The 26,058-nt window shown below is 34.9% G+C and overlaps 1 protein-coding gene across 1 annotated transcript; it reads right to left on the reverse strand.

Moving 5' to 3' along the window:
- Positions 1 to 23,160: 23,160 nt before the first annotated feature.
- On the reverse strand, positions 23,161 to 25,069 carry LOC137388491 (zinc finger protein 26-like). The gene is given in 2 exon segments (XM_068074977.1): positions 23,161 to 23,873; positions 23,992 to 25,069. Coding segments are annotated over 2 exon segments (1,791 nt in total).
- Positions 25,070 to 26,058: the final 989 nt, after the last annotated feature.

A 26,058-nucleotide genomic window follows, 5' to 3' on the forward strand; every position in this document is an offset into this window, starting at 1 on the left:
GCGAGGGAAAAAATGTAAACTGAACACATATTCTGCTGGTTCACCTCTGCTTGTTGCGACATACACTAATAGCAAGCTAAAATATCCAAAGAAAATTAAATAGAAAATGAGCAAGCCTTTAGCATTATTATTATTTTTGTTAATTTATCGACAATATTATTATTTTTATTATTATTATTATTATTTTAATGTGTACTTTTTCAGACTCCTGATGTAATTCAGGTTCAAATATGATATACTGAACTACATATAAACATGAGCAATTGATTGCTTCATTGCTTATTGCCTATTGCTTATTGCTTATTGCCTTAGCATTTGTCATGCTTTGTGTGTTCTAATTTCGTTCTAAATATTTTGTTATTTGAGGATTGTTTTGAGCTTTAAAACAGGTAATGCAAACATTTATGAAATTACGTCTGTTCAAATTTTCTTTTCCGCTGTAAAAAAGGAAAAGGCAACTTTGCACATACTCAACCAGGAATAAAAATGATCATTGAGGCATACACCCCTCTTTTGTCATGGCGAGCTCCCATGATCAGGTTGAATATTAAAAATGTTAGCTTAAAGAATTTTATTAAAGCTCAGCTAGTTTATAAATTTTTACTCCATTTGGTTTTCCATTGTATGTTTTGTTTGATTATTTATGTTTGTATAATAATTACAACAAATTGTGTCATATGAAAATTACTGTATGAGTACTTTGAACAGCCATGGCTACTTTTCATATTCTGCTAGATTTTATCTTTATTGTAACTCACACTGAATATATAATAGTTATTTGTTGCTTTTTAACATTTTTCATACTACTGCTGTTGGTTTTTATAGTTTAGCAAAAATAAAGTTTCATAAATTCAGAAATCTCTCTAGATGACTTCATTTAAATCAGACTGCTATCAACTCAAACCTTACAAAAATTTGATCAAATGTTTAAAAAAGTGAATAAATATTTGCATAGCCACATTTCTTTGTTGCAACTTAATTTTGTATTTGAGTCTAAATATAAATAAAAACAAATATATATATATATATAAATTTGGTAAGAAATTTATTAAAATTTGACTAAGCAAAAAATTACTAAAAGTTTCGTATTACACGAAAGGTGTGTAACACTCATCAGATAAAATGCTTAGTGAGGACTATACACAAGATTCTGCATTAGCTGGTAAGCTGAAATAAAAGCTCAGGTATTAAAAGCTAGATGGATAAGATCTATTATGTAATGCTATTTCGTAAAAGGTGTTTCTTAGCATGTCTACATGTAGATACTAGTTCACTACGTTTGTTAAGAGTTGCCTTCTCAGGTCTGTAAATGATGAAATATTTTTCTAATGTACATAATCTGCAATTTCCGGTGCTTTTAGAGTATGGCTTGGCGTGTGATAAAATCTTCCAGGCTATGTTGTAGTCAGCGCCGCTTTCCTTGAGTTCCCATATGTGGCTGCTTAGCTCGGTAGAGTAGCGTTTAGAAATGTCCTTGAATGTGGATTTGTGAAGGTTATATCTAGTTTTGAAGCTGTGTATAGCTGTGTATAGAATCTTGTGTATAGTCCTCACTAAGCATTTTATCTGATGAGTGTTACACACCTTTCGTGTAATACGAAACTTTTAGTAATTTTTTGCTTAGTCAAATTTTAATAAATTTCTTACCAAATTTATAGTAAGCTCTACTTTAGTATCGAGCACTTTATGCTGACTTTTAGCCTATACTTTATTGTATATATATATATATATATATATATATATATATATATATATATATATATATATATATAGTTTTTTTGCTACTTTTTAACAATAAAAACTTCTAGTTGTCAAGTAACACAGTTTTTAGGAATAAACAGTCACCATAATCTCAGAAACTGTTAATGAGAACCTTCTTCATCAGTAATATGCTGGTCAATCCAGACTTTAACATAATGACTATACGCTGCAGTTTTATATTGAACAACCAATTGAAGACCAGCTTGGTGTTGAGAATTAGTTAGTTGTTTAGAAGCTTGCAGTGACAGCTAAAAAGCAAAGATATCTGTTTTGAATTATGCTTGAGACCACCTACAAGTAATTAACAAGGAAATGCATTACTGACACTTGGATAGCTAATATTTTACCAACTATTTAAAGTATTATGAATTCTTTGTGTGTTTCAATTGATTGCAAGTGTTTTTAATTCCACATACATGCATTGTCATAACTCCTCATTAGATGGAAGGTTTAGTTTTTGTAAAAAACAAAAAGTTAGGTTTTATTAAACGTTTATACTACTGAAATATTACTAATTTATACATGTATTATAAGTATAACTATGTTTATTATATGTATATGGGCTATACAATAATATTACATATAAAGTGCACTTAGCTGTTAGCCAAATCACTATGAATATGTGTTCATCAGATATAAAATTGAAAATTGATATGGCTACCAATAAGTGTGAAGTTGGCATCTCAATGGTCAATAAGTAATCACCATCAACCAATGAGACCTGAACAAGGGGTTCCTAGTTTGAAATTATTAAGCAGATAACACTTACAATATCTATGCTGATGCAAATTCATTCGTCTTACATGTGTGTGCATTGGTCTAGCTTGTGGACTGTCATGAACTTTTCAAAAGGGCAAAGATCCCTTATTTTATTTGTGTTTGAATAGGCTTTGCATGACCTGAATATTTTACATTTAACAGGATAAGATACTTTTTGGTCTGTTTTGGTTTCTTACTCACTTGGTTGAATGATGTTGAATGCTTTGTGGATTTTTATAAATTGTGAAATGTTGAAAAAAGGTTAGCAAAATGTTCATTTAATCAGAGTTATCATTATGGATTCACTATGTGTAAAGACAGACGATACGTGTAGAGACAGACACTGTGTGTAGATACAGACGATGTATGTAGAGACAGACAATGTGCGTAGAGACACACAATGTGTGTAGAGACAGACAATATGTGTAGAGACAGACAATGTATGTAGAGACAGACAATGTGTGTAGAGACATACAATATGTGTAGAGACAGACAATGTGTGTAGAGACAGACAATGTATGTTGAGACAGACAATGGGTAATAATTCTCATATAACACAAAATTTAACGAAGGCCAACATTATTTGAGCTTTTCAACAATACCAACTTTGTATTTTGTAGTTATAATAAGTTTGTTACGCTGCTCAGTAACTAATTAAATATTTTAATATTTGTTTTAAATAGAAAAAAAAGGAAAAACTAATTTTACTATTCTGTAATTGTAGGTTTGTGAAAGAACAATTTAACTGGGTGATAAAGATATCAATAAACAAATTAGACTTTTTTGCTTTTTTGAAAAATCTTGATATTATTTGTTGTGAAGCTAATAGCATTAGTCATATGTCAAAACTTGTCTGTCATCATAAGTTCTGGAAATACAAATTGTGTGTTTATATGTTTTTTCAAACATGCATTATGTGTGTTAAGCAGCTGCATATACATGCTCGAGTTTAATATTTATTGGTATAAAGAGTATTGTACTTGCACCATGATGCCGAGGAGACAACTCTATAACACATTGCAAGTTATCCTACTTTCAACAAGACATTTAAGCAAGCAGTGAATACATTGAAAGACTTACAACGTGACTGAAAATCTTGAAACCCTTGTTAATTACACTACTGACATCATGTATGGTATACCCTTCCTTGTTCATTGTATCGATCCAGCTGCAGGCCGTCCCACTCTAAGAAGTCATTTTTCAATCCATATCTATTGCTTTGGTAAGTTGGAAGCAGAGAGACTTCATTTAGCAAATTGATAACTTCAACATTTGACTCTATCAACAATCAACAAAAAATCTGTATCACAAAGGAGAGTTCTTTCAGCTTAAGTTTTTCAAATGTGAGCTTTTTGCCAACCTGTTTGCGCTGCAGTTGGCAGTTGAAGTGATAGATTGTGTTGTGGTCGTGCTCTGCTGTAATAGTATACATAATTATAAATTCAGACTACATATCTTCACATTACAAGCTATTACCAGCCACCTACTTATTTCTAGATTATTAAGCTGTGTCTACAGAGGGAGTGGGGTAATCTCTATGAGCTACCCCCAAACTGAATAAGTTTTCTCTTTTGTTAATATGACTGGAAGAAAAGGAAAGGAAAACGTTAATGAAGCTACGGACAGTTCTACCTCTGTGCCCGAGAAGTTAGACCTAATTATCAAGAGTCTAGACAGCTTTGATTTTTGTTTGCAAAATTTAGAAACAGAGCAAAAAGAGCTAACCAAGAGTTTGAACTTCATCTATGGAGAAGTAGATTTAGTTAAATCTGATGTGGAAACTTTGAAATCCAATGCAGATGTAAATGAGGCAGTTGAAGCTCTGGAATTCCAAGCTCGTCAGAAACAGCTTGTTAAAACCCAAATTCAATATCGCTCTGGAGAAAATTTGATTGAAGCCGTAGAAAAGATCGCTAGCAAAATCAAAAGTAAAATAAATGCATCAAATACGATAGACTCAATTTATAGAGTGAGACAGTCAGATCGCATTATTGCAAAATTTTTGCTCACCTTCCAACAAGATGCTTGTTATTCTGCTTATAAAAAGTCACCAGCAACTACCACCGATCTTGGTTTTAAAGAAACAAAAAAGTAAACTGTCAACTAAAAAATATTTTTGAGGAAAACCAGTGACTCTCCTGCTATATTGGCTAAATCTGAACAGTTTTTAATTGAACTTTTTGCTGAGGAATAAGTTCACAACTTAACTTGTTTGCTTGTGAATGTTTCTTTTGTATTCACTTTATTTTTTTTCTAACTTTATGGATTATCTTTTTATTGTCCTAACGATACACTTGATACTTTAGATCTTTTTCTTAAAAATAAAAAAATCCCTTAGCTTAATAAATTTAAATATTCAAAGCTTACGAAGTAATTTCAGCCAACTCAAAAAATTTTTAGGGACTCTTTCTAAACCAGTTGATATTGTGTGTCTAACCGAAACCTTTATTTACGAGTATGAACAACATTACTTTCTTCTTGCTGGTTACATTTTTAGGAAAAGAAAGAGGCAGTCAGGGAGGTGGTGTTGGGGCCTATGTGCGCTGTGGCATTGCAAAGAGCGTAGAGGTGAACCCTGTTAGCATATATAATACAAAGTCATTATTGGCTATCAGGTTGCATGTCGGACTCTTTAGCAAATTAGCAGATGGTCTTGTTATCACAATAGTCTACCGTCAACCAAGATCTAATATACATAAATTTCTAGATGATCTGGAGCAGTATCTTCACACAACAAAAACCTTCAACTTTCAGGTATTCATGGGGGATATAAATATCAACATGCTGAACAAACCAGGGACTAGCGGTGAATATAGAAGTATTCTTGCAACAAGAAATTATCTTAGTCTAGTTAATATTCCTACTCGAGTTGACTCATGTATAGATCATATATGCGTGAACTTTTGCGAAAAATATTTTTCATCAGGAACAATTGCTACTTTCATGTCAGACCTTCAGACCTTTGTCTTAATTGAAGATATCACTGAACAATTTTTCAAAAAGTTTCAATATCTAAGGGACCTCAAACATTTTAAAGAAATTTTTAGCAAAATGTCTTAACACAAATTGGTACAAGCTTGTTTGCTCCCATACTGATGAGAGCAGACAAGTATGATATGTATGAACTACTGTATGTATGATGAACTTTTGTGCAAATTTCAATCAATATGTGATAAGCATGCTCCTTTTAAAAAACTATCCAATGTCTTATAGACAACAAAAATCATGGATAACTGATGAAACTTTATTAATGATGAGAAAATCATATCTTTAAATTCCCTTTTAAATACAAAAGTGAAACAAAAATTCTAATTTTTTAAAACCTTGTAAACAAAAGACTACGTAATGCAAAATCTTCATATTTTAAAAATGTGCTAGAGTCAGCAGGGAATGCCAAAATACAGTGGCAAATTTTAAACCAGCAATTAGGGAAATCAACAATATGTAGGGGCGCTCCAAAATCAATTATTCACAATTATGCAGAAATTAAGAACTCACAAGAGATAGCCAATTGTTTTAACCAATATTTTACATTTATAGGAGCTACATTAGCTGAGGCCTTTAGCAACACTCCAGGCCTCCGGAACCACGTGGAAAAGGTTTATCTGTTGCTAACAGACCTGCAGTTTAAGTTTAGCAGTGTTGGTGAGGATTGTGTTGAGGATTTGTTGCATAAGCTGAAAGCAAATAAAGCTACAAGATTACATTCAATTACAGCAAAGCTTGTGAAAACTGCAGCACCTGCTTTAGCTTATCCTCTAGCTCATCCCGCGACCAAACACGAGCAAAGCAATTGGTTGGGAGATTTATGGTAAATGCATATGTGCACACAACTCCCGAAGATTATTCATTTACAGCCGTCGCAAACCCTTGTACTGAAATCTCATCAACAAATTTAACCATTTTTGTGTAGAGTCGTTTAAATATAATAGCGATAGAAAACGCATATAAACTTTTAAAATATGTTACCAAGTCTTTGAAAGGTTACCGCAAAACTCTGAAACTAACCCATCTTATTGAATTATACATAAATAGACAGATTTATTTGGCCTTAAATCGAAATAAAAAATTTACAAGCCTAATGTAATTAAAATTAAGATCGGCATATGAAGCGTCCATAAAGCCGTGCAACAGAGAGTAGAAATATTAAGTCGCCAGCATTTTATGAGAAAGACGTGGACATTTCACCAGTCTATGGCATTGTTTAATTGCCGAAGCTTTGTGTAATTAACGTAGACCGTTTGAGGCGTAGACCGATTTACAGGTACGAAAATGTGGTACACTGTTTATCAGCCTACGTTTTTGTACAATTATCGAAGGTTTTTTAAATTATCTAGAACATTAACCAGATTTCTTTACATCTTATCTACAAGCTAGGGCAGAACTACAATGCCCCTTTAGTACAAAAATACTTCTTTATTTCACTCCAGTTTGCATAAAACTTCCAGACACGTGAATGCTAATGCTTGCTTTCTGTTACATATCGCTGTAAAAACCATTCTACATTCACAACACAACCAACTTTCAAACTGTATATTGCATGGCAGCTTGCCGTTTTACTTTTAATATTGCATTACAGAGATATAATAAACACATTTCTTTATTGTTGTTGTTAGTAAATATTATGTCACACCATAATATTCCAGTTACATTTCAAGCCAATTTTATGTGCACTTGAACATTCCAGAGTAACGTTCCTGTGACATTCCTGGGACATTCAATAATAATATTCTCTAACAACGTTATAATAATGTTAGCAAAGTATATTCACGTAACATTCTACTGAACGTTATGATAATATTTTTGCACAACGTTCTATGCAACATTCCTGAAACACTGCTTAGACATTCATTTGAAAGTAAATATGATGTCACACCATAATATTCTAGTGACCTGGCAATCCAATGTTATATGAATGTTAACCCACGAAAATTCAAAGTAACATTTTGTAACATTGATTGGGCATTCATTTGAAAGTAAAATTGATGTAACACCATAATATTCCAACTAGATTGCAAGCCAATGTTATATGAATGTTAACCCTCGAACATTCAAAAGTAGCATTCCTGAAACATTGCTTGGCCATTCATTTGAAAGTAAATATGATGTCACACCATAATATTCTAGTGACCTGGCAAGCCAATGTTATATGTTGTTAACCCTCAAAAATTCAAAAGTAACATTTTTGTAACATTGCTTGGACATTCATTTGAAAGTAAAATTGATGTAACACCATAATATTCCAACTACATTGCAAGCCAATGTTATATGAATGTTAACCCTCGAACATTCAAAAGTAACATTCCTGGAACATTGCTGGGACACACAGAGCTGAAAATATGAGGACTTCTGATAACCTGTCTCTACTCTAGAGCAGTTCATATAAAGTTCTTGCACGACATGAGCGCAGACAATTTAATACAAGCCCTGAAATGCTTTATGGCCTTAAGAGGGCCCGATCAAACATTATATTGTGACAACGGAACTAATTTTGTTGGAGCAAAGAATGAGATTGAAAAGCAACTAGAGATAGCCAGTAAGGAAACTAAGCAATACTTGATAGAGAACCACATTCATTTCAAATTCAACTCCCCTGAGGCAAGTCATCAAGGAGGAGCCATGGAAAGAATGATTTGTTCGGTTAGAGCAGTACTCAATGCAATGACCTTCAAGCTGAAAAACAAACTAGACACCAAACCCTAAGAACTTTTTTCTACGAAGCAGGGAATATCATCAACAGTAAGCCACTGACCGCCACCTCGACAAGCAATCCCAAGGATCATGTGATTACACCTCATCACATCTTGACCATGAAAAGTCAATAATTACTGGCACCATCACCTAGAAACTTCACCGAAGATGATTTGTGTAGCAGCAAACGGTGGAAGATTGCCCAAGCAGCAGCAGAGGATTTCTGGAAAACTTTGAAAACTGAATATCTAAACAGCATAACAATTAGTCAGAAATGGACAAGGACGAAACCAAATTTAAAAGTAGATATTATCATCGTCAAAGACAACCAGGCAGCTAGAAATGAATGGAAGCTAGGTAGAGTGACCGAAACTATTGCAGCCTCATACGGCTTGGTGCGCAACTTAAAAATCGAAATGGGGAACCGGTTTCTTGATAAAAAAGGGTTACCCATGCGCCGTCTAACTGTTCTGCAGAGGACACTACACAGTGTAGTAGTTTTGCTAAGTACTTGGATTAGCAACTATATATCATGTAGGATTATTCATTATCAATAATTTAGTGTGAGTTAATCAACAATTATTAAACCAAAAACAATCAACAAACAAAAGAACTATGTATTACAATAAGTTTAAGAAATTTAGATGGGAGTGTAGGAAAATTTTATCAGTTTAGTATTCCTGGAGTTGAGGCCAAGTAAAATTGGCCTAATACGCGATGACCAATGATGGTTGCCGGCGTTGAGTCATAAGCTAAGGTTTTGCTCAACTCATTGCGTGACGTTTTCTAACTTCTGTAGAAGGCAGCCAGATTTGAATAATTACTCTTAATCATTAAGTTGCCAATTGCTAAAGGATTATTTATTAGAGATTACGGGTTAGTTGCATATGCTATTTTTATTTTATTATACTATGTTATGTTGTTTCTTGTCACATTTCATTTGATGTTCAGTACTTTTAGTTACTATCATACTGTAACTTTTCATATTTTATTGCATCCATAATTATTGTGCTTAACAAGTTGGTCTAAAAATGATACTGAAATGTTATTTGTGGTTTCACGGTAAAAATAAAGATTGTGAACCACACACTTAACCAGTGAAATCGTCTCTCTTAGAATCCTGAGTGAATTCAATGTCTAGAGTTTCCAACAAACTCTACAATCAGATTTCGACTTGACGATTGAATAATGCCGAAACAAAACTGTCAAGTAGCGAGCATCTATATTTGGTACGGGGTCTTCGGTAAAACCCGAAGTGTTTGTCATAAACTAGTACTACGATAAGTTTTATATTGAGCTTTGTATTGACCTTTCAATCCACGTGAGAACATCACGTGACAAGACGATAACCAAACGGTAATAACTACGTCAGATAAATAAAGAGATTCCAATCTATGGCGGCTTTTCGTTTTTAATCTTTTAAAAGCTTGTAATCACAATTCTACATATTTTGCACCCACAACACAACAGAGTAAGACAAGGTGAATCTTTTGATACCAAATAACTGTAATGTGAATTTTTTTGCAAGTCAACCTTTATGGTGGTTTTTTCATAGTGTGGGAAGGGATTACTTTGTATTTAGTTATTTTATACAAAAAAATATTGCTTAGAGATACGAGAACATTGGCATACGAGCGCAGTCCTGGAACACATTAGGCTTGTATGTTGAGTTATAACTGTATTTTCCCTTAACAAACTACTGCAATCTTATTGATTTGATGAACTAGAGATTCAAAGCTGAAAATAGAATAATCTAACAAATTGTGACACAATATCTGTCAATTGAAAATGTGACAAGTAAACCATAATTTCTTGTTTGAGCACATACCTGTAAAATAGATTTTAATATAAATTAATTTTATGCTGGTATGCCAATCATTTGTTTCTAATTATGTGTGCTGGTTGTTTACAAGATATTAGGAGTGCCCTGTCCATAAAAGTCACTGTACTGAAAATGGTACAAGGTTGAAGAAGGATCAATAATAACTCTGGAAGATGTGCTGAATGACGTAAACCAACAACAACAATAGATCCACCAAACTTAGTTCTGTCAAGTTGGTCAACAGACTTCATTCACCGGACGGTTTAAACCAATTGGAATATTATGATAATTACAATAGCCACAAACAGGATTCCATTGGATATGTTTGATTAAAGCGTATGAGAATTTATTAGCCAAGATTCTGAGACGAATTAAAACTGATACTGTATTTAGTTAATATCTGTATTTGCAAATATTTGTAGTTTGATAAAGCCCAGTTGGGGAAAACAAAGAAAAATCACTTTTCTTTAAACCTGAAAGTCCCTTGGTGAAATAAAAATCCCTTTAAATGAGGGACAATAGTTTGAGGTGCTAGACGGTCAATATCAAAACTTATCTTGTCATAAAGCCATACAATATGCCCAAAAGTCAAATAAATGATTAAAGAAAAAGCCTAAAATAACTTCAATGGATAAGACATTAGCACTGAAAGAACTGATGGACTCAATGCTTAGACCGAAGATACAGGATAAAAGAAGATTATTTTAAGCTTACAAACATCAATAATTAAATTTATCAATTTAAACATTAAATTCATTTACCTAAACATCAAATATACTCATTTAAACGCATCATTTTTCATGTATAGCAAATCACTGTAAAGATAATAAACAAGTCACCCGCTATACAAGTCTCTACATAACAAGCAAAGGAATTTGTAAACCATAAAAATTGTTCTTTCAACAAAATTAAGAGGATATCAACTAAAACTGAGATATTTCTTACATGAAAATATTAAAAACATCCATAAGACGCATTATAAAATGGTTATGGTTTACAATATTAATGTAAAAACTTACTCGAACTGCATTTCAAGCTGTGCACCTCTACATGCAATGGCAGTGCAACTGAGTTTGACATACACTGCATTTCCACGGCGCGCATAATTCTAAAAACTAAAACACCAAAACACCCTCAAAAACAAAAGCTAAAAGTGGTTTTTGACTGTAAAGCTGCGTACAAAGGAACATCGCAAAACTATCACCTGATTCCAGGCCCTGACCTTATGAACTCCCTCTTTGGGGTACTCTGCAGGTTTAGGAGAGAGCAAGTGGCTATTAGCTGCAATATTCTATTAATGTTTTATAATTTTTTGGTAGCGCCTATCGAGAGAGATTATCTAAGGTTTCTGCGGGACAACGAAGAAGGCCAACCAAAATCCTACAGAATGAAGGTGCATCTATTTGGTGCCAAGTCATCGCCTGCTGTAGCCACATACAGATTACGCAAGATTGCAACAGATCATAGAGGTATTTCCAAAAGAGCAGCAGCATTTACCAATCCGCGACTTTTATGTCAATGACGGCATCACCAGTGTAGCTTCTTCTGGTCGGTCTAAAAAAGTGTTATAGGCTGGATATCTAACGCCTCTAGTGATTCAACACGTTTGTTCACAATTGGATCAGGATCATAACTTCTGAAACAAAAATCAAACAATGGAATCACACACCGGGACAATGCAACCCAGCAGACGTTGCATCGAGTGGAAAACCATGCGATCAGTTGGCAGATTCGGCGTAGTTCTCTGGACTAGAATTCTTGAAGGCTGCAACCATTGATCAGTACACGCTAAATCAGCAACATTCTAAAGTTCTAGATCCACACAAGATCCTGAGCTGGAAAAAACTAAAAGTTTCAAAAACTGCAAACGTCAGGCAGCCTACAACAGTTGTCACTAGGTTTTGCTAAATTCTCAACATGGAACAGACTCGTGCGGTCCATTAGCACAATTGGGAGCATTAAAAAAGTTGTACTAAATCGCGGTCCATAAAACCCAATTCTGTAGAAGATGGCCGCACCTCCGAAAACAAGATTATCTGCAAAGTTCAAAGGCATCACTTCAAAGATTCTTACACTATGATAAAGAGTAGACAGTGACTGAGCAAAAACACACTCTGTCTAAACTTAACCCATTTATCGATGAAACAGAAATTCTGAGAGTAGGTGGAAAACTACAAAATTCACAGTCTAAATTACCAAGAAAAACACCCAAAAATCTTGCCATGTGACACCCACGTAGCATCCTTCATCGTATGCCACTATCACGACAGCACGCAACATCAAGATAGAACATATACCCTGAGTGCCGTGAGAAATGCTGGATATTGGATTGTAGGTGTAACCAGACTGACGAAGTCCGTTCTGAGTAACTGTGTTATCTGCAGAAGATTATGAGGTAAACCCATGGTGCAAATAACGTCAATCCTACCGTTAGAGAGAGTCGAGTCTGCACCACCCTTCGTGAATATTGGAATAGATTGCTTCGGACCATTTGTTGTAAAAGAATGACGATCAGAAATAAAAAAATGGGGACTGCTGATCATTTGTCTTTATTCAAGAGCCATACACATCAAGCTGTTAAAAGACATGACAACCAACTCTTTCATTAATGTCCTTTGCACATTTATCTGCCTCAGAGAAGCAGTTAACACCATATACTGTGATCAAGGGACCAACTTCCTCGGAGCGAGCAATAAATTTTCAATAGAGCTACAATCTCTGAGCAAGACGACGTCTGCCCTAGGAACTTTTCTTTTGGACAAACAAACAACTTTCAAGTTCACCACACCCCAGGCAAGCCACGCGGGCAAAGTATGGGAGCACCAAAAATTCATAGCGTGAGAGCTGTCTTAAATGGAATGCTTGTCGGAAGATACCACAATAGATTGGACACAGCAGGACTCCGAACAGCTTTCTATGAATCGATGGCCATCGTTAATAGCCAACCAATAGCAGTCAACCACATGGATGATCCAGGGGTGCCAATTCTAACGCCAAACCACCTAATCCCATCGAAAGCGAAGGAGGTGATTTAGCTACCAGAAAACTTTGAAAGTACAGACAATTATAGCAGGAAAATGTGGCGAAAAGTTCAGCAGTTTGCTGAAGAGTTTTGGACATTGTGGAAAAACGGGTACAGGAATAGAATCACAAAAAGACAAAGGTGGGGGAACCCAAAACCCAATATTCAGAAAGATGACATAGTTGTGTTAACAGACGAAAACATTCCGAGGGATCAGTGGCTTTACGGAATGGTTGAGGAGACGATTGCCAGCGCAGATAGCAAAATAAGATAAGTGAAGATTAAGATGTCCAACCGAGGCATTGACAGCAAGGGGAAGATGATCACAAAAGGCTCCACTCTAGAAAGACCCATTCAAAAGTTAGTACTGCTCGAGAAAGACGAGTGAGACGACCGTCAGCTCCATCCAACTTCCACAGCATGCAGATCCTGTAATGCTATAAAACGCTATAAAATACATTATAACCACTTTATAATAAAACTAAAAATTTTGATAAATTTTGCAAAGGAAAAATTACGGTGGGAGTGTAGCTAACTTGAAATCTGTTTAACTTGTATTTTTTCCTAGTACTATAACCACTGCTATACTACCCTACTTAAAAAAATAAATCAATTTTACAATAGTTTTAGCAGGGAATTTACTGTTTGTTGTTTATCAGTCTAGTAAATTCCGTAATAATAGCAGGCGGCTGATCAACGAAAAATTTGGGTATATCCATACAGAATCTATATTCAGTAGTTAGGGATCACTCGTCTAATCACTTGGCTAATGAGTTTGACAGACCCGCTGCCTCAGACCACGACCAGTTGGGACTTGTTTACCGTTTGGACTAAGGAGAAGATCGTTGCGTTAGTAGCTGTCTGCACCCACTAAAAGCTGAATCTAACATATTATGCTTAGCTTTAAAACGCAGATAAAATGTTGAATACATAGAATTTTATTATCCGAAACTATGGCAAGCTAACGTGAGAGACAGCCAAAGATTCGTTTTGTTTTAGCCACTTTTCCTATAAACCACTTTAATCTTTTATTTTGGGCTTAAGCTACTATTATAATATTTTATTTTTAACTTTCAAATACCATTCATTCAGCAACTGTTGATATTTATTCTACTGGATTTCAAACTTCCTTTGGTTTATCCGTAATTAACATATTATTGTAGATTTTACAATGTTACTTATTAGCCAGTGTTGGTGGAAGTTGGAATATAATAAACACCAGTGAAATCAAACGCTCACCACAAACACTTTGCTACACCACTGAAGTACAATTACGTAACTACAATTAGCTTGTCGGGTGTACACGTATGTACAAAGCAGACCCGATGAACTGCTACACCTACTTAAATATGTTACCAAGTATTTGAAAGGTTACTGTAATATCCTAAAACTAACCCACCTGATCAGATGAAACATAAATATACAGAATATTTTGGCCTAAATACGAAATAGAAACTTGAGAAGCCGTTTTTAATCAAAATTAGGACTGGCCAATGAAACGCCAATAAGGCCGTGTGACAGTTAGTATAACCATTAAAGATGAGGTTGCGTCAAAAAATTTGATTTAATAAAATTAAGACCCATAACAGGTTAAAACATCAGCTAAAATTTGATGCCATTTTTGTTTTTGTAGACCAACCCTGTCCAGAGAGATATGCTTTTGAATGAGGCCCTCTTTTAAAAAGCTCTCATCCAGCGGGTGCTTCTTTCGTGATGTCACTCGTGGTTGATCTAAAAAAACCACGAGCGATAAATATAAAGTTGCTTCATTAGCTAATCATCAGGGCGAAATTTTTATATAGGTCGTAATAAATGTTATCACTCGTAAAACGCGTTGTCTGTGATCTCAACTTTAGGGATTTTACTCTATTATTAAATCGCATGGACATCGATATTTACTAAGTTAATTAACATCGTTACTTTGATGAAGTACTCGATCGACACGTTTTATTGGCGAACAAACATATTTGTAAAAATCGCTGTGAAGTTACTGCGAAGGTGACTCTGAGTTTTCTAGTCATCAGGTGGTTAAAGTTCTACGGAGAAAGATCGGAGAATGGAGGTAAATTTATCTTTTACTTTGAGTCTCCTATAGAGTTTACTGCTGAGTTTACATTCAGATTATATTTCCCTGTTTGAGGCTAAAATGTAACTTCCTGCGAGTGCGAGATACGTATGTGCAGTGAGTTCTTGACAGCTTCTCTTTGATCCATAGCATCTAGCAATACAATGGCTTAGATCGATGAATGTACTAATTACTAAATGTACTGAATGTACTAATACATGTACTAATTAATAAAATTATAACTTTTTTCTATCACTAATCATTGTTTTATATTTTTTTATCGGTTCACCCAGCTGCATTTGCTTCAAATCTTCTGTGGCAGTTTTATCTAGTAAATTAGATTTGTGATTTGATTTTAGATGTTCACTACTCACTTGTAGAAAATGAAGAAAATCGATTGATCAATGCAAATCTTTAACTTCCAGAACCAAAGCTTCGAATTGTAGGCTTGGCATACTTGGGCCTCTGTTAAAAATTTATTCGTTTTTAAAATTACACTCGAAATCTATCTAACTCCCAATTTGAGAGCTTTTAGTAGATACGGGTTAGAATTCAATATCTAGGAATGACATATATTTAATGCATTTTCTTTATAGATTACAAGATGCTTATGGGGTTTCACTCGCCAAAGCAGCTTTGTCAGGGTGGACACTGCCATAACTGGGAAAGAGAGACTTGAATATGTGCTGCATAAATCATGATGTTTTGTTTGAGTTTGCTTGAGTAGATGAATTTGTCTTATTGTATCAGCTAAGACTATGTGAATGGGCACGACTTGATATTTTCAAGAAAAGCTTCATGACAAGATGAATATTTTTTTGCTTATGAAAATTATATAATAAAATTATATTGTTGAAGATAATGCAAAACAAGATTTGACAAATATTGTTGTGAATTGGATAGTGTGAGTATACCCACACTATAGCGGCGAAAAGGTGCCGATACAAAGACCTTATTTTACATAGTTTGCTTGGGTGCCAGAGATTACCCCTACAAGTGATTTTGCCTACAGGAGATTACGCCTACAAGTGATTTTGCCTACAGGAGATTACGTCTACAAGTGATTTTGCCTACAGGAGATTACGTCTACAAGCTGATAGACTATGCCTACGATCTAGGATATTGCCCCTACTTTAATTCTGTGAATTGTGATGCAGAAAATTACGAATGGCACGATGAATGCATGTTATGAACGTGTGTTGATGTATTTTATTATGTGAATTATTTCTTATATCAAATCCTATAATCATCCATATATCAAATCCTTGCAAATATATCAATTTAATTCGAGTTGATTATTGGGAACCATGGTGATTTAACAGTCGTTTATTTGCAACAAACCGTGTTATTGAAGTTAAAACCACATTTTATTGAATTATTAAGCAAAAAACAAGCGTATGTATTTTTGAAGTTGTTACTCTTATACATACAGACACATGTCAATAACTGAGTATTTCTATGTTATCAGCAGCCCATCACTAAAAGTGATTAATGGTTGTTGGTCAATATATCATTTCATGACTTTGGAGTTGTTTTTATCTCCTATTGCATACCATTATGTTTCACTTTTACATGGAGCCTCCCTCACAGCTGGTCGAGATCACCCTCGGGTACATATGCATATATACAGAGTAAATTACAAATACAAGTTACATGTATATGATTTACAATAGTGTCATCCATCATAAATGAGCAAAAGAAGGCTCTCATAAAAATTTGATTTTTTTGCATATAACCTGTTATTTCACTTTGATACAAAAGAAATTATTTACTAAACAATATTGTTTTAGCAAGAAAAAATATGACATATAAAGAAGCCAACTCTAAATTAACAAAAAGACCACAAAACAATTAAGCACGTTTGATAAAATTATGCTAAAGTGGCCATAGCTTCAACCACATTGTAATGCTGTAATAAATATCTTTGAAATGAAGTAAAAACCCATTTCTCAATCTCCTTGCATGGCTACTATAACTGCTCCTTCTCTTTAGCTTTGCTATATAATAAGCATACATTAAAAGACTATTTCGAAGTGAATATCATTTAGACTTATACAAAATTACTCACTTTTGTATAATTTGGAGGAATTGGGCTACTTTTGTACACACAACAGTTCATATGCTAAGTACACATTCTTGCAGTATTTTTACTTGCTGAAGTTTTCTTATTTCATCAATTGAGTCAATAGATAGATTATAAGTTTAGGATTTATTCTGCAAAAAAATACAAACATCCAGTTACAGACTTATTTGCTCCATTTTCTCATTCATCACATATAAGCACCATCATGTCAGTGATACATCTTAAAATGGTAGTATCTGTACTTGTACTAGAATTTGTTCAATAACGTATGTATCGTCATATCACCCTATCTTCTGACTGTCATCATTCTTTCTCAATCGACTTTCAATGTTCTACAAAGTAGAGTAGAAGGTCATGAAAAAGCAATATGTTTTTTGAGAATATTAGAAAGTATGATAATGCAATTTACTTTCTCTAGCTCGATAAATCAGAAACCCAACACTGAGCGGATATGAAAATTTGCACAGAGAACAAATGCAAGATTTTGCAAGATACAGAACAAATCAACTTAAGCTAGGTTATAGGTATAATATTCTAAAATGTTCAAACAGTAATATAATGATTAAACCTTTGCTTCATTTTTGTGAGCCAAAAGCCCTGCTAATCATTGTATGAGCTAGTTTAGCCTGTTTAGACTAGCTTTAAGAAAGGAGTCGTGTGTTCAACAACAGCAAAACTCTAACAGACAACTCCCAAACCGCTTGTTGAGAGAGTCTAGAGCTATTTTTGTGCCTGCTACATATTGCATAAAATGATGCTTGGTAGGCTAAGAGACGAGGTATTAAGGGACTCCATGCGAGTGCCAAAAAAGTGGCCGAAGATGAACTGACAACTTAGCTGATAACACAAAGCCTCAACAGCTACGCAAGACAAAGCTCCCATGCTGCAACAAGATACACTTATATTTCGCTAGTATTTAGTTTCGTGAGTAGCATACAGAGTAAAATTTCACTGCACCCTAATTTCGCAGCTTTGATGAGTGCGAAAATATTGTGTTGTGAAAATAAATGCAGTGGAACAAACATAATTAGATTCCTCAGGTTCGGTTCACCGCAGGCCTGTATTCACTGGTTGCAAGTTGGGGCGGCTAATGTTAGGTGACTAGTTATGAACACATGGGGGTGTTGAGGGGGCGGTGTGAGTCCCCAACAAGTTTTTCTTATGTAGGGCCTCAACCGGGCCTCTCGTGTGAAGTTTAAAAAAAATTTATTGCAAAGTATCAACATTTTTCTATTTTTTGAGATTTGTTTTGTTTTAGGTGATGTGACTGACGAGACATTTTCAAATTAAAATAGGCAAAACTTGACCGCAGTTAAAACGCTCAGAAAAAGGACATATATTCTTTGGAGTGTTTAACAAAGATCAATTTTGCTGATTTTATTTTAAATTCATACGGAAGTTTCCACGCGTTTGATTGGACATGGCCAAGCTGATGTTTGGTAAAACTTGATAATTTACAAACCTTTACAAAGCTAGGTAACAAGAATATTTTGCCACTGTTGATGCATATAATGACGCCTAAGAACTACTAAAAGTCGATGTTTGTCTCTATAGCTTTGAATAAAGTGATATTCTACTGCGATAAAAACTGTCTCCATAGCCATTGGGCAAATAAATTTTCGAATAAATGATGTTGAGGTCGAGTTATCTGAAGCATTTTACCACTGCGTGGGAACGGACCAAACAAGTCCGTTTGAGTTAACCTTGTGTTTGAGAGGTAATGTTACATTTTATTCGAGAGTGAGTTATCCGAGTTTGACTGTACTTTGCTGCGGAAAGTTCCTAAAATTTTGGGACGGCTCAGCCGGCCAGCTGCCCCAGGGAATACGGGCTTGGTTCACCGATAAAACAAATTCAATTTGGGACTAGTTTGTAATTGTGAACCGCAGGTAGAATGGTGTGGGCGAGGTCGATAATGCAATTTGATTGCTTGCTGCCTTTTTTTCTTAGAGTATCAATAAACAAAGCTATTTAATTTTGCGTTGTCGCTCGTTCGTTATGATAGTTTAGTTTCGCACATGAAATTTTCGCGAGAGGATGACTCCGCGAAAACGCGAAAATTAGAGGAGGCGAATACATAAGTTTCCTAGGGTAACTATAGAGGTATGCTACATGTAGATGACATGCCACGGCACAAACAATTTCATCCACTCTTAACAGACAAAGCAACAAAAAATCCATTTGCAATTTGTAAAACCCACTTACAATTATCCAATTTGTAATATCCCCGTAGCCACAAGCGGAACTCCATAGATAATGTTTGGCTGAAAGTTGTGAGATTTTATTAGCTAAGACTCTGAGACAACTTAAAAAACATGCTTTAGTTGACTAATACATAAAATTTGATACAAGTAAAAAAATTAATCATTCTGCTTGAAACCTCTACATTATGTCCAATGAAAAACCTCAACAAACAATAGAAAATGGTGAGTATAGGGTCCCAATATGAAAGAATATCTTGTCAGAAAACCTTACAATACACCCACAGGTTAAATAACAGAAGCGAATACCCTAGAAATTTACTCACTACATCAAGTGCTGGACGTTGGCACCAAACGGCCTGGTGGGCTCAATGCTTGTACTAATAAAAGATGATTGATAAAAGGTTGCACACATCAAAAATTGAACTTATTCATCTAAACTTATCATTTTTTTCTGCACAGCAAAATACAGTAAATAGAGTGAATAAGTGAAGCCTACTACAAATAGTTCATATATAAATATACATGAACATATATACCCAAAATAAATAGTTCATATCTGTACATGCATAGCGTAAAAACATCAGTAGAAAGCATTAGGAAATGGTCATGTCTACAACATCAATATGGAAATTTACTCTGACTGAATTTAGAGCTATGCACCTCGACAGTGTACAGTGTACCCTTGAGATACGATTACCCTGATATACGATTTTTTCACCTTACAAAGTTGAACATTGTGAGATCTTCACCTCGCAATACGAATTTTATTTCACCACACGATTTTGAGAAAAGTTTCGCCCGAGTTAAAATTTGGTGGTCAGTGTGCTCATAACGCACGTCGAAATAAAAAGACACCAAAATATAGTTTGCCGAAAACATATTCAGAACGTGTAGAAGAGACACGATGATCGACTTCTCTCACGTCAGCATTCCCGTGGAAATTTTTGTGTACAATACACAAGCGAGAGCAAATATTCATTTGTAGCATTATAATATATTTTACTATCAACTTTTAGTCAGCATACGCATATAACAGCAAGTATCTACTTTTAATTCGTTAGCTAAGGAATCTGAGACTGATACAAAATGTTAAAAGATGAAGGAAAATGATTTCTATGTCAACAAAGTTGGATGTCGTAAATAAGAAGAAGGCACCCGTATTATTAACATTGTCAAGGAATATGATCACAACAAATCAGCATTTGCAATTATTATTAAAACAAGAACTCCATTAAAGCAAGCACAAGAAAGAGCTTACGACTGAAGATTGGAAAGAGTTAGAAAGCCATGCACGCGATCAGTAATCAAAAGGAGCAACCATTTAGTAAGGGCGAGGAAATAGAAGATACAGAAAACCCCACATTGGCAGAAATATTTCAAGCGTTTAATTTACTGACGTGGAATGGTACATTAAAACAATACATGTATAATATATATTATTTATCTCTTGTGTGGCATGTTTTTCATATTTTATTTGTTTCCTTTTGATTTTATGTTTAATTTTCTTGTTTAACCATGTCTTTGCAGGTGGGCTCGTTATCTCCTACGTAAATACAATTCATCGTATGTATGTAACTCATATAACTAACTATACTCAAGATAATTGACGCATTTACATTACGTTCTGAAACTTGTTAAAGCCCTGTCCTCTAGGGTATAAATACATACAAATTTTGTACATATGGTTACATTGCTTATTGTGCACATTTCCTACAAGAAAATCTACTGTAGCTCTTTTTCTGGATACTTCTACAAGCGTTAGCAGTTTTCTGCATAGCACCAGAATTTTTTTCTTTTAAACAGAAGAAAAATTTGATAGGACTAGACAACTTTCTTTAGCCTGCTAAAAAGTCCATTTCATTACGTATTAAATTAATCTTCAAGTGTACAGCAACATAATTAGCATTGATACATTTTTGCCTCCTCTCTGCTTCATTTGTTACATGTACCAGCTATAGTCATGTTACTCCAAAGGTATGTACGTCCTGTATAATAGTCAATAAAATTTCATTTTTCTTGTCGGTAGCCATTAAATGGTTAGGTGTGTGAGAGGCCGCTTTTGATAACTACATTGTTTGGCCTTTCTGGCCGAATTCTTGTTGAAAAGGTTTCAACCAGACACGCTTATTTTTATAATGGAAGCGAAGACAGAAACATAGGAATGATAAAATTTCGTGATAACAAGTTGAAATTAATTAAAATAGTTTAAAATACATACTAAAACTTAGTTTTAAGGGTGAGTTTGACAAGTTAAGCTTATTTGAAGTGAATTCAAAGTTTATGTTATGCACACCTTTTGAAGGTAAGAACTTCTTACCGTACGATCTGCATTTGGTACGCAGATTACAATTTTGCAGTATTGCAGATTATGATCACTAGGTGCACTTAATACAATGCAGCTACTGTAGGTAACTATAGTTACTAAAGTTACTACATACAACATAATTGGCATTGATACGTTTTTGCCTCCTATCTGCTTAATTGGCTAAATGTACAAGGTAAAGTCACAATACTCCAAAGGTATGTACCACCTGTATAATAGTAAATAACATTTCATTTTTATTTTCGGTAGCCACTAAATAGTCAGGTGTGTGAGAAACCGCTTTGGATAACTGCATCGCTCGGCCTTCCTTATTGAATTCTGGTTGAAAAAGGTTTCAACCAAACACGCTAAATTTTATAATGAAAATGAAGACAGTAACTTACGAAGGATAAGATTTTGTGATAAAAAGTTGAAATTCAGTAAAATAGTTACCAAAAGACATACCAAAACTTAGTTTTAAGTGTGAGTTTGGCAAGTTAAACTTATTTAATGTGAATTCAAAGTTTATGTTATGCGCACCTTTTGAAAGTAACAACTTCTTACCGTACGATCTGCATTTGGTACACAGATTACAATTTTGCATTTTACAGTATTGCAGATTATAATCACTAGGTGCACTTAATACAATGCAGCTACTGTAGGTAACTATACACTGTAGTTACTAAAGTTAACATACTATTTTGTTGCTAACTTTTAATGTGTACAGCATTTTATAAAATTTTGGACGATTTTTATCTTTTTTTTCACTGTATAATTACTATGGTTTTTATACCCGGACATACGACTTTTTCATCATACAATGCTAGCTTTGGAATGAATCAATATCGTATCTCGAGGGTGCACTGTACATGACAGTTTATATACTAGTTACAGTATAGTTATAGCTACTGAATTTCAAGCTATGCACCTCTACTATACATGACAGTGAGAATGACAACCAATTTAGTCAGTAAGCTTAATCATTAGCTTTTCACATTCCATCAAACTAGGTGGTCTCGCATCTGCTTTGTGTGCATGACAAAAGTTGTGGTTATTGAACTGTGCATACAGTCAAATTTATTAATGTTCAACAAATTGGAATGAAACTTAGGAAGCAAAATGTATTTCTAAACATAAAAAAATTGAGCTAGCAAATTTAATTTAGAAATGTGAAAATTTGTGAGCTCCAGCTTTAGGCTCCCAAGAAGTGCATAGGTAGAACATATTAGACATGCAACATACATAACTTACCACACAAAATGTAAAAATAAAAGTCCAAACAAATTTAATAATTGATGAAAGAAATATGAGGAAATATTTCACAGTAAATCATAACAAGTGCAATGAGCTGAGATATTAAGCCACTAGAATAAATATAAGCTACAAGCCAACAGGCAAGCTATGCACAGAAGAAAAGCTACTTTTATACGAGTTTCAATATTACTGCTAATTCATAAGCTGTCCAATGCTGGAGTAGTATTATGTTTCTCCCCTGTATGAGTTTTTATATGTGTCTGCAGATTACCACTATGTGCAGACCTATAGTCACACTGAAAACATGCATAGGGTTTCTACCCTGTATGAGTCTTCACATGTTTCTGTAGATCACACTTATTTGCGGACCTATAGTCACACTGAGTGCATGCATAGGGTTTCTCTCTTGCATGAGTTTTCATATGTGTCTGTACATTACCACTATGTGCAGACCTATAATCACACTGAGTACATGCATAGGGTTTCTCCCCTGTATGAGTTTTAATATGTGTCTGTAGACTACCACTCTGCACACACCTATAGTCACACTGAGTACATGGATAGGGTTTTCCCCCTGTGTGAGTTTTCATATGTCTCTGGAGATTACTACTATTTGCAGACCTATAGTCACACTGACTACATGCATAGGGTTTCTCCCCTGTATGAGTTTTCATATGTTTCTGTAGAGTACCACTCTGTGCAGACCTATAATCACACTGAGTACATGCATAGGGTTTCTCCCCTGTATGAGGTTTCACATGTTTCTGTAGATCACCCTTAAATGCGGACCTATAGTCACACTGAGTACATGCATAGGGTTTCTCCCTTGTATGAGTTTTCATATGTGCCTGTAGATTACCACTATGTGCAGACCTATAATCACACTGAGTACATGCATGGGGTTTCTCCCCTGTATGAGTTTTCACATGTTTCCGTAGATCACCCTTAATTGCGGACCTAATAGTCACACTGAGTACATGCATAGGGTTTCTCCCTTGTATGAGTTTTCATATGTGTCTGTAGATTACCACTATGTGCAGACCTATAATCACACTGAGTACATGCATAGGGTTTCTCCCCTGTATGAGTTTTAATATGTGTATGTAGACTACCACTCTGCACACACCTATAGTCACACTGAGTACATGCATAGGGTTTTTCCCCTGTGTGAGTTTTCATATGTCTCTGGAGATTACTACTATTTGCAGACCTATAGTCACACTGACTACATGCATAGGGTTTTTCCCCTGTATGAGTTTTCATATGTGTCTGTAGACTACCACTATGTGCAGACTTAAAGTCACACTGAGTACATGCATAGGGTTTCTCCCCTGTATGAGTTTTCATATGTTTCTGTAGAGTACCACTCTGTGCAGACCTATAATCACACTGAGTACATGCATAGGGTTTCTCCCCTGTATGAGTTTTCACATGTTTCTGTAGATCATCCTTATTTGCAGACCTATAGTCACACTGAGTACATGCATAGTGTTTCTCCCTTGTATGAGTTTTCATATGTGTCTGTAGACTACCACTCTGTGCAGACCTATAGTCACACTGAGTACATGCATAGGGTTTCTCCCCTGTATGAGTTTTCATATGTGTCTGTAGACTACCACTCTGTGCAGACCTATAGTCACACTGAGTACATGCATAGGGTTTCTCAACTGCATGAGTTTTCATATGTCTCTGTAGATCACCCTTATTTGCGGACCTACAGTCACACTGAGTACATGCATAGGGTTTCTCCCCTGTATGAGTTTTCATATGTGTCTGTAGATTACCACCATGTGCAGACCTATAGTCACACTGGGTACATGTATAGGATTTTTCCCCTATATGCGTTTTCACATGTCTCTGTAGATCACCCTTACTTGCAGACCTATAGTCACACTGAGTACATGCATAGGGTTTCTCCCTTGTATGAGTTTTTATATGTGTCTGTAGACTACCACTATGCACAGACTTATAGTTACACTGAGTACATGCATAGAGTATCTCTCCTGTATGAGCTTTCAGATGTCTTTGTAGATCGCCACTCCATGCAGACCTATAGTCACACTGAGTACATGAACAGGGTTTCTCAGTATTGGATGTGTGAGACATACAGTTATGAGTCAATTGATGATTGACGGTACGTTTAATGAAGTCACATTCTTTACATTTGAAAGTTGATGTTATATCTCTTGCATAGTTCATACAATCCAGATATTCTGCAATAGTAGGACAATATTGAAAGAATACATTCTTGAAGATATTCTGACTAATATTCAAATTGAATGAATTACCATTTGACCAAATTTAGAGAAGCAGAGTGATAAGTAGAACAGCAATGAGGCCTTATTTGGGTAGCGAAATTAATTAAAAGTAAGATAAGTTGCATTATAAAAACCTTTGTACTATTTCTAACAAAATACACACTATTTGCTTACAAAACTTGTCATTGCAACAAAAAGCTGTTATACAATGTAAAGATGTACATTATGAGCTCAACCAATCAAAAACCATAAAAACAAGATCTGCTGAGTCACATGCATGCTTACCAGTGAATTGATTTAATGGTTGACTCGCAACAAAATTTACATTACAGTTCTTCAGTATCAAGAGGTTCACCATGTCTTACTCTGCTGTGTTGTAGGTTCAAAATATGTGGAAATGTGATTACAAGCTCTTAAAAGCTAAAAAATGAACAGTTGATCGCAGCCATCACGTAAATGGACGTAGGTTGGAATCTCTCACAAAATTGCTCAAATTTGATGTAATAGAACATGAAGTTCTTCTGTTTACACTTTCATACAAACTCATTCGTCAAAATATTTCATAAATATACTTCATGCATTCAATAAAACCATGACTATAGTCCTCATGCATCTAATTAATTATCATTGTAATGCTGTCACTTTGAGCAATGATATACATCTCAAAACCTTGCCTGAAAATCAGTTTAATTTTTTAACCTTAACTCAAAGGCATACACACCATCTACTATATAAACTGCAAAATATTTGTCCATATATCTGTGTGTGTGTGTGCGTGTGTGTGCTTGTGTGTGTGTGTGTGTGTGCGTGCGCGCGTTGGTCCACCTTATAGACCGT

Source organism: Watersipora subatra, chromosome 2 (genome assembly GCF_963576615.1).
Source record: "Watersipora subatra chromosome 2, tzWatSuba1.1, whole genome shotgun sequence".
Taxonomy (NCBI): domain Eukaryota; kingdom Metazoa; phylum Bryozoa; class Gymnolaemata; order Cheilostomatida; family Watersiporidae; genus Watersipora; species Watersipora subatra.